We start from the raw sequence: 10,304 nt of genomic DNA, 5'->3' as shown, positions 1-10,304 counted from the left end.
CCGCCTGCCTGTCACCTTGAAATAGTGGAAGCACTTCCCAAGATGTAAAAACCATGCTTCTTTTGGCAACCTCCAATCTTGAGCTCATGCTCCAAATATGAGAAGGAGGATGAGAGAGTGCTATCTGACTGTTTAGACTTAAGACTGGGGAACTACTACAAGCCTCAGAGAAGATTTTTTTTTTTTCTTGGCGCATCGGGAATGTGGGAGGAAGGCACTGTGTCTTGACTGTCCTTTTTCATTGTTTACTCGTCACGATTTACCGCATAGCAACGTTAGCAAACAAACTATTGGCAGTTTTGTTGTTATCTGCATTCGTCATTCCATCCTCCTCCCATCAAGTCGTTTTCCCGATGGCTAATGGCTTTCCCTTTCGATTCCACGTGATGGTATTTCAAACGTGTTATTGCTACGTCTTGTTTTAAGGAAGGCTCCATTCTGAATGTTTTTTAACTCAAGCTCATTCTGACGTCTTTTTTTTTTTGATTGGCATTGGATAAATTACACCATGACAGATGAGAACTTTCCACAGTCTTCAAACCGCATACCATCATTTCGATCCGTCCATACTGCCTGCACGGACTCCATTACGTGAGCGACTGGCTTCTCCGTCTGCTTTAGAAAATAAATATTTCACGATATCGTCAACTGCATGGCGCTTAGTGCGTTCGCAGACAGACGTTGGGTTGTCTCTTCAAGAGTGACTCCCGACAGAAGCCGAGGACGTGAGCGGGATCAAGCTAGGACATGTCATGTGCGCGCGCTGGATTTCAACTTGCGTGTCTGAGAGCGTTGACAGGTTTATTTTTGTGAACATAATCAACGGCCAAAGTGTGCGCCGAGTTGAAACCGAGAGCGGGCGTGTGCCAGGTTCACGCACCACCACCGCTTTTCACATTCAAATACAAAAATGAAGAATTTATGGAAAGGCAAGGAACATTGGTAGTGTAGTGGTTCACATACGACACAGTGCAGAGGTCGATCCTGGCTGCGGCCTTCCTGTGTGGAGTTTTTCCTCCCTGGGCTCGTGGGTTTTCTCCGGGTATTCCGGTTTCCTCCCACATTCCAAAAACATGCATGGCAGGCTGATTGAACACTCGAAATTGTCACTAGGTGTGAGTGTGAGCATGGATGGTTGTTCGTCTCTGTGTGCCCTGCCAATCAGGGCTTTTCTGGATGATGCTAATGTGTAAGTAAGTGAGCCTTTACATTCACCAATACTCCAAAGACGATTGCAGTGCGAAAAGCCGTATGCAGCTCTACAGAGAAGCTGGATACCATTATTTTATTTTTGTTATTTAGCAGGGCAGACCACTTGGCAGCGGTTTTCTTTCGCTCTGAAACATTAACGCCAACATTTTACGTTACCCCCACTTTCTCCAAATAAAGTGGTTTATAATAACGCTCCATTTGTCTCCCAAAATAGCGGTAATAAACCCGAATGACCCTCTTTTACCTGCAATTACGCCGCCTCTTCCTCACATGCCGCACAGTAGGACCCATCTTCAGCTGCTCTCTGCTTGTTATTAATGTCACGTTGGCTTTAAAGAGCCGCTAAAGAAAAACAACCACCTGCGCGTACATACACACCTACACGCGTGTGCAAATACACACTGGAGCACATATGGGATCCATATGGCAGGGTGGGCTTCCCTGAACAGATGTCATATTTATACAAGAGGTTTAAAATGACGTCGCTTTTTTTTTTTTTTTTTTTTTGAAGTGTCTTGTTTTGGTTTGAGCGTGTTTGTTGAACAGATTATAAGAGGCCAGATTCCTGGTATGCAATCCTCATTCGTCAATGACAAAATCAGTCATGAGAGGCATTCCGGTGTGACTGGATTTTCCAAATATGGAAATTATACATTTGACACTCAGCTTTTCAGCCCGGGGCAACTGTTTTGACCAGCTACAGCAGTTTGCGATCCCTCCACGTTGCCATCCCAAACAGATGCTTCCAAAAGCAATAAGCAGGCCTTTTGCGATTTGGTGGTTGATTAACAGCCTCTTTGTTGAGAAAATGAAAGGTTAATGCCGACCGCAGATTGGGGAGTAAACCTCATTTTGAACACACCAAATGCTAATCGCCCAGAATAATCTTTCCTGAGAATCTTGACTGACTTTGATCACAAGGGTGGGAAAAATGCCCAAACTCGGCCGGATCGTCATTGCCGTATGTGTGCAACATGCTTGAAATGTAAACAAAAAATAAATAAATTGCTTCACTTCCATATGTGGCTGTGCTTTCTGTTTCCAACGCTTGGACGCAGCCAAAACACACTGGCAGCCGGTCACGCTTTACAGTATTTACGCAGCTATAAACATCGGGATGTCATGCGTTCTGTGAGAGAGTCGAGCGCCTGCCTGCGCATTGTCACAGAAGGACCTGCCATTTGTATAGGAATTTGGTACAGAGTGCAAGTTATCATGCTGATGCTAAACAGAGCATAATGATCTCAAGAAGCAGAGTTGAAGAAAATGGAGGTCCTTTTTTTTTTTCCGAAATCCACAGCGGGCACTCTGACAAGAATGAAGCAGTACATGGGAAATGTAAAGGAATCAAAGTACCTTCGAAAAGCATCCCTCTCGATTGATGCTAACTCTTAGCGGGTGGGTCAGTTAAATGCACCACTTGGTACTAAAGACCCCTTGAACAAAAATCATAACACTTCCCAAGCAGGATCACGAAAGGTGGCTTACTTTACTCCCCTCGAGCATCCCCAATAAGCCTGAGAGGTGCTCTGAGCTGTTTTATTGGAACGCATGCGTTTTTTGTTTTTTTTTCCTTCATGACCTTTTTTTCTCACTCAGCCTTCATGTTGGCACTTGTGCCGACTTTATTAAAACAAGCCCAAACCAAAGCTGACATCACTCATCACAAGCTGCGGCCTACTACAATCTCTTTGGGTTGCTCAGAGTTCCTGACGTGATATGCTAACGTTTAACCTTTCTTTTTGGTAGCTTGCTAACGTTTAACCTTTTTTTTTTGTTAGCTTGCCGTGAATGGCAAACGTCCACGACTATTTAGCAACTTAGAAAAGTTTATACTTGCTTACAGATGCCACAAGTTGGCGGCAAGGCACTAAAAGTGTAGCTAAAAAAAAAAAAAAACTAAACAATTATATTTCCTGTATTTTGCTGATTTTCACCTATTGTAGGTGGCTCTTGAACTTATTGCCACAGATGAATAGGTGTGAACTGTATGCGGGGGTTCCTGAGCCTTCCTGACGTGATACGCTAACGTTTAACCTTTCTTTTTGGTAGCTTGCTAACGTTTAACCTTATTTTTGTTAGCTTGCTGTGAAGGGCAACATTCCACAACTATTTAACGCCTTAGAAAGGTTTGTACTTGCTTATAGATGCCACAAGTGGGCGACAAGGCACTAAAAATGTGGTAAAAAAACAAAAAAAACCAATCATATTTCCTGTATTTTGATGATTTTCACCTATTGTAGGTGGCTCTTGAACTTATTGTCCGTAATGAATAGGTGTGAAGTGTATGGGTGAAAAAGGGCAGGCTAAGCAATTTTGACGGTAGCTTTCCAGTCACCTTTTCCTCTTTTTTTTCATGAGAGCATGTTCGTGAGGTGCTCTTGTTTTCTTAACTGATTGGCCAATACGTTATTTGATGTTACTGCTAATGTGCTAAGTGATGTCATGTTTTCCGGGCTGTTGTCCAACACTCCTCAGCTGCACGATGACGGAGGGGCAAAGAAAAAGTCCCCCAGTCGAGTGTCGCGAAAGTGTTTTGGCTCTGTTACACGTCTGCGTTCACTGCTTGTAAGGAAGCGCTGTTATAATTGCCGCATTCTTGGTTTTTTTTTTTCTTTCTTTATTTTAATCGCCAGCGGCGCTCCTCCACCTGTGTCAATATGCGAAACGTGTTCATTCATGTGCTCCGCAATGATCCTCGTAGGGTTAACAAAAATAAAGCTGCGGTGCGACCGCTTTGAGTCCGCCGAGAATTCGTGTTTTGTTTTCAGTGTTGAATTACAGCGTCGCTGTTATTCTGACCTCGACAGCTCGTCTTTTATGTTCAAACGACCACACGCACGTGCACGCGGCGCCCAGCTGAAATTAGGAAGCTTCACATTGACACGCAACGCCCCCCTGCGGGAGAGTAAATATCTTTTCCGTTGCTTGAACAAGTGCTTCGACTTTTGCAGAAAGCCCAAGACGTGACCGTATCGATGCCTGCTTCACGTCAGCATGTTGGGGTCCAAGCACGGCAGAGCCTCCCGGTCGGACCCCCGCATTTCACCTATCGTTGAGCATTATGGAAAAACCCCCACCAGGGCCTATTTCCACTTCCATGGAAATGTGTTTTTGAGGTGGTCCCGAGTGAACCTGTGGACCTTCTCCAAAGTCCAAGCGGTGGTCTTCCTGCTTAGTCTGACGCTGAGCTTCCTCATCATGGCTTCCTACGTCCTGACGTGGGGTAAGAAAGGACTCCTGTTGACGCCCTCGCCCTATCACTTTAAAAGTCCCGACATCCCGACCAATACCACTGCAATAGCTTCGGCATCGGGCCTCCCCTTAAAAAGGACGTCCGTAGACATGAGGTTGTTGACGAAGATGATCCGATCCAAACTGGAATACCCACCGCGGAGGGTTCCGGATGAGAAGGACATCATCGGGACGGATACTCATGTGAGTAGTTCAATCAGGAATTTTCACGTTGAACTTGGGGATGGAACAGAGACACTATACTGTACACTATACACATACTCTCCTCCTCCTGTCCACAGTTGTTCTCTGCTATCCCTCGTCACTTCCTGCCAGGCGTCAAAAGCCCGTGCTGGTACGAGGACTTTCCCGTGGAAAAGATCCGAGATCCGTACGGGGGGAACCTGTTCACGGTGCGATCCAAGAACTTCAAGATCGTGTGTGACCGCCTGGCGTCCGCCTTCCGCCAGCGCCCGCGCCGCCCCGGCGTCGACGGCGGGCTGTCGCGCCTGCGCTGCCTGCCGTACTTCTACATCATCGGGCAGCCCAAGTGCGGCACCACCGACTTGTTCCACAGGCTGCTGCTGCATCCCGATGTCAAGTTCAACATCATGAAGGAGCCGCACTGGTGGACCAGGAAGCGATTTGGTGAGGCACCGAATGTACAGAAGCACAGATCCTGTTACAGATAACTAGGTTACAGTTTGTTTCTGGTATAACTTATCCTTCGCTCTTCGCTGTTTTGGTGCACAGTCCAAAGCAACTTAGTACTTTGGCGCCATCTGCTGTAATTTTGTCTTTCGGTTCCATTCATTTCATCGTCTCGTTTCGTCTGCATTTGGGATGTCCCGTGGGCCAGCATTGAACTACTAAATTAAATCGTTTTTGTCTCATGAGTTCATGACTCCGCAATTGGGAGTTGATGCTTTATGATCCTCTTTATTTGAAATACTTTGCCACCATCTTGCGACATACATTTGAAAATGCAAACCCGAATTTTCACTATTCACGGCAGGTCCTGACTTCCCGCGAATCCTGGCGATTCCCTGTACTTCATTTTGGATTCAATTGGTCAGGCTGTCTCTACTTTGATTACTATTTTGGGGCTTTTGTTTTTGTGTGCCAGGTTACATCCGTTTCAAAGATGGCTTCCAGGAAAATTTCCCCGTGGAAGATTACCTGGACCTGTTTGACTTGGCTGCATACAACATCCAAGGATCAAGCGCTGGAAATTCCCCCGGAGAGCGACGGCGCCTCGCGCGGCTCATAACAGGTGAACACATGTGAAAGTCTACATACAATTCTCGGGTTACGCTGAGAGTTCATTGCTCATTTCTTTTACTGTCTTCCCCTGAAGAGGCCCAGATGCAAGCAGATGGAAATGAAATCATATTAAATTGTGAATATTTTGTGGTTGCAATGGAACAACTCGCTTTTGAATTGAATGTTCCGTGCATGGGGGGATGCGTCGGGTTGACTCAAAATTGTCCAACTTTTGAGTCAATAAAAATGACTTTATCCTCTCGGTAATGCTTCAAAGGGTATTCATTTAAATTCCAGAAAACAAATTCCGAATCATTTGAAACATATTTAGACACTTTGGAAATTATATGATAATTGATATTTGCATGGCGGTCCAGTGGTTAGCACGTCGACCTCACAGTGCAGGGTTCAATTCCAGCTCCGGCCTCCCTGTGTGGAGTTTGCATGTTCTCCCCGGGCGTGCGCGGGTTTTTTCCGGGTACTCCGGTTTCCCCCCACATTCCAAAAACATGCATGGCAGGCTGATTGAACACTCGAAATTGTCCCTCGGTGTGAATGTGAGCGCGGATGGTTGTCCGTCTCTGTGTGCCCTGCGATGGGCTGGCAACCGGTTCAGGGTGTCCCCCGCCTACTGCCCAAAGACGGCTGGGAGAGACTCCAGCACCCCTCGCGACCCTTGTGAGGATAAAGCGAATCGGAAAATGAATGAATGCCTTCTAAAGGAGTAAAAATCTTGAGATGATCTGATGGCACCTCTGCATTTCAAACGTTCAGAGTGACTGTCCAATGTCTTTCAAAGGTGAAGCCAGCGCGTCCACCATGTGGGACAACCAAGCGTGGAGTTATCTCCATGTCGACAGGGAGGAGGCGGAGCCGCCCTTCCTGGCCCAGGACTTCATCCACACGGTGCAGCCCGATGCCAAAATCATCGTCATGCTCCGAGACCCCGCGGAGAGGTAAATGGCCGCGGCACCTTTTGGGTGAGAAATCCTATCCAATCCTCAGTTTCGATTGCTTTCCGTCCCCAGGTTGTACTCGGACTACTTGTACTTCAAGATGGCCAACAAGTCGGCCGAGGACTTCCATCAGAAGGTGGTCGAATCTGTGCAGCTCTTCCAGTCCTGCGTGTCGGAGAGGTCGCTTCGATCCTGCGTCTACAGCACCGGCCTCTCTAACTCCATGCCAGTCAGCAACATTCATACAATTTTAGCATCACTCCATCATACTCAGTTGTAAATTGTATTTGTTTGTTTTGTTTTTTGGTTTTTGTTTTCAGGCTGATTCCGATGAATAGGCTGATTAATTAGAAATGTGTATCATTAGCCAAATAGCTTCCTTTCCGGTCCTTTAGCACTTGCAACCATTGAAATATGAATTAGAGGCAGAACCTTTGACAGTTTTACAATAATTTGTCCTTTAACATTTGTTTATGTTGTACTGTGTTAAAAAAAGAGAGAAAAGTTTCAGAAAATGTGACTGATTCCTGACAATTACCTGATAACTGTTATTGTTCAGTCAAAATATATAAAAACTTTTTAAATATTTAATTTGTGTTCAACCCTCCCCCAAGTCATAAAAGGAAATAGAGGAAGAAGAATTTTCCCAAATGAAAATAACTAAATGGAGTCCAACAAAGTCATATAACAATAAGAGTATTTTTATTGTAAATCAAAAACAGATTTTGATATTCCATGTTATGGCGAGGACGACATTTGGATTTTATCGTGTGAGCTTCCTGTCAGTGGCTAGTTCTGAACTATGGCTCCCTCTGGCGTATTTTACCTGTCAGTGCAACTGGAGGCTCAAGCTTTGAAAACTAATATCACAACTAAATCCCTTCGGGGCCACTGATGGCGTCTGTTTGTATTTCTTCCACTCAGGTCAGGCTGACTCTGGGCATGTATATCGTCTTCCTGCTGGACTGGCTGACGGTGTTCCACAGGGAGCAGATTCTGGTTCTGCGGCTGGAGGACTACGCGGCCAACCTTCAAGGGACCATAGAGAAAGTGTTCGACTTTCTGAATGTAGGTATGTAATGAGAGTTCATTTAGAGTAACATCATCTCAATATATCTAAAATACATCTATATAAATCTTTATTATTTTTTATGTATGCATGTTATTATTCCAGTTTGTGTGTCCGCTCTGTGAGAATTGAAAATGCAAATGAAAAATTATTATTTAGCCCCAATCCATGATACTGCGACACACTGGCTTTAATACGTTCACCCTTGTGGTCAGGTCCTTTGTCCAAGCAAGCAGAGGCGGCGCTGACTAAGCGGCCGCTGTCCAATACCCGACGCGCGGCTGACAGGAGTCTGGGCCCCATGCTGCCGTCCACTCGGAACCTCCTGTGGGAATTCCACCAAGCGTTCAATCATAAATTGGCCAGCGTGCTGGACAACCAGGCCTTCCTGTGGAGTGACACATGAGACTGCCTACCCTTGAAAAAGACACTCTGGATTGATGTGTGTGCATTTTAAATGTGTTATTTATTTCTTTGGTGTTTCTCAATGCTTAATGAAATGACAAATATTAGGGTGGAAAACACTACAATTTACTAGTGAGGACAATGAGTCTACTAGTAAATGACCCCAAGCCACTACTATCGTTACAAATGTGACTCGTACAACTTGTCGTATGGCCAAAGATTGTTTTCTAAGGGGTTTTCATCATTTCAGATGAAAGAAAGCAAGAATTTTCCATTAAAATGTGTACTAAAGAGACAAATAGGAATTATATTTTGATTTTGTTGTCAACGTACATCAGGTTGGACTCCATCCCACTCACACACTACTAATATACTCTCACACATGACTTCAAAATGCTCTCTTATTGTACACACTAATGAAACAGCCTCTCACATGAATGAAACCATCTCAGATTCCTAACCGAAATGCTCTCACACATGTTGGTGAAACACTTATACACACCTGTAAAGCTGTTGACTCACTGACACTACTGAAACACTGTCTCACACTACTGAAACACTCACCGGTTTCTAAAACGCTCACTTCTAAAATGCTCAGGCACTACTGAAACACATCCTACTGAAACACACACACAAACTTGTGAAGCGCACACATTCTACTGAAACACAACTAAAGCACTCTCACGCTCAAATAGTGGCTCACTCCCACATACTACTGAAACACTCATACCATCGAAATACAAAAGTTACAAAGACGATCGCCCCCCCCCAACGAAACTCGGTACGATAATGCACCCCCACACATGAGTGAGTCATACACACAAACGAAATACTCTCACACACATTCTTAAAATGTTCAAATATTTTTTAAAACTACTGAAACACTAACAACCAAGTGCAACTCTCTCACTTCAACAAGTAATTCAGTTTCACGCAAGTGTAATTCTTTGACACACAATTGAAAAACACATCACATGCTCTCACACGATGAAGTAAAGTTATGTGTGAGAGGTAACTTGATTTGTGTCTCTGACAGCCATTCATACATTTTCACTAGGATGTACACTCTTACAAAAAAACAAAAAAAAAAAAAACGTAAACCACGGTTCCACTAGGGCTTTGGCTTCGTGAAGGTGTCGCTTATATTGAGTCCAGTGAGTGTGGCAATGATGCATTAGGCGCAATTAAATCCAACAGGGTGGAATACGAGGGCAGCGGAGGATTTGAAAGCGATCGCAGTCAGACAGCACGAGATGAATTTTCCTCAATTATCTCGACTGATCCGCAATCAGTTAGGAGATGAAAATAATGGACTTGAGTGCTTCGTGACAGGTTCGGAAAAGAAGACCCGTTGATAGCTTTTAAGCTGCACAAAGGAGTTGGGCGAGTTCGACCCCCCCCCCCCCCCCACTCCCCATTAACTGTGTTCCCCATTAAGGCTACATTTTCCACCATGGAGGAAAATCAACACTGACAAGCTATATCGCCGTCACTGGGTGACATTGACAGCATGTCCTCCTCAAAGGTTGTCAGAATGTGCAACGAAGTGATAAGGCGACACTTGTGAAGAAACAGTAGTAACAGTAACCATCTCGCTCAGTAGTGAAATTTTAAAGCCATTTCCGCTGCCTCGCTAACGAAAACAGCAGCACACGCTGGGGGAGGAGCTTCATTTAGACCAGGAGTTACCAACCTGGGTAATGATTCATGCTAAGGGCAACCAGTTTGAAACACACTTCTGAAATAACAGTTTTTCTGAAATTGACACTGATCATGTTCATGATTTCTCACAATAATTAGGAAACCGACAAATATCAATTTGCGATCCTTTCTTTGTATAAATCTCTGCCAGTGTTCACATTTTCAAATCATCACTTCTACAACATTACAGTACTAGAAAATCACAATGTCCCATCACTAGTGAGCTATTTTTAGAACATGCCCACGGGTTACTCATGTGTTTTTTTTCGGGCACCGACCCCATCCCTCGGTCTCAGGGGTTCGACGGAGGCTCTGCCACGGAGGAGAAGACACAAGCGACTCAATATGTTAATTAGTTATGACACACCCGCTTGGCCATCACTGGCTGCAGATGATCACATGACATTGCTTGTCCAATCAGTGCTGTGGGAAATTTAGATCGCTTAGTAATCAACGTGTGACTG

General features: G+C 44.8%; 1 protein-coding gene across 3 annotated transcripts in view; it reads left to right on the top strand.

The window, feature by feature from the left end:
* The window catches only part of LOC109510229 (carbohydrate sulfotransferase 15-like), an 11,343-nt gene extending 2,887 nt beyond the window's left edge, over positions 1-8,456 (top strand). Inside the window, exons 2-8 of one of the 3 annotated variants that reach the window (XM_019860398.1) lie at positions 4,167-4,650; positions 4,749-5,094; positions 5,573-5,719; positions 6,509-6,665; positions 6,738-6,894; positions 7,590-7,737; positions 7,950-8,456. In XM_019860398.1, coding sequence (XP_019715957.1) covers positions 4,210-4,650; positions 4,749-5,094; positions 5,573-5,719; positions 6,509-6,665; positions 6,738-6,894; positions 7,590-7,737; positions 7,950-8,140 — 1,587 coding nt within the window. In that variant the 5' untranslated portion in view covers positions 4,167-4,209 and the 3' untranslated portion in view covers positions 8,141-8,456. The remainder of the gene's footprint in view (positions 1-4,166; positions 4,651-4,748; positions 5,095-5,572; positions 5,720-6,508; positions 6,666-6,737; positions 6,895-7,589; positions 7,738-7,949) is intronic. The other 2 variants (XM_019860397.1, XM_019860400.1) reach the window with 2 other exon arrangements.
* Positions 8,457-10,304: the final 1,848 nt, after the last annotated feature.

This window comes from Hippocampus comes, unplaced genomic scaffold, assembly GCF_001891065.2.
Source record: "Hippocampus comes isolate QL1 unplaced genomic scaffold, H_comes_QL1_v1.1 scaffold39, whole genome shotgun sequence".
NCBI lineage: Eukaryota > Metazoa > Chordata > Actinopteri > Syngnathiformes > Syngnathidae > Hippocampus > Hippocampus comes.
This window is presented reverse-complemented; position numbering and strand designations above follow the sequence as displayed.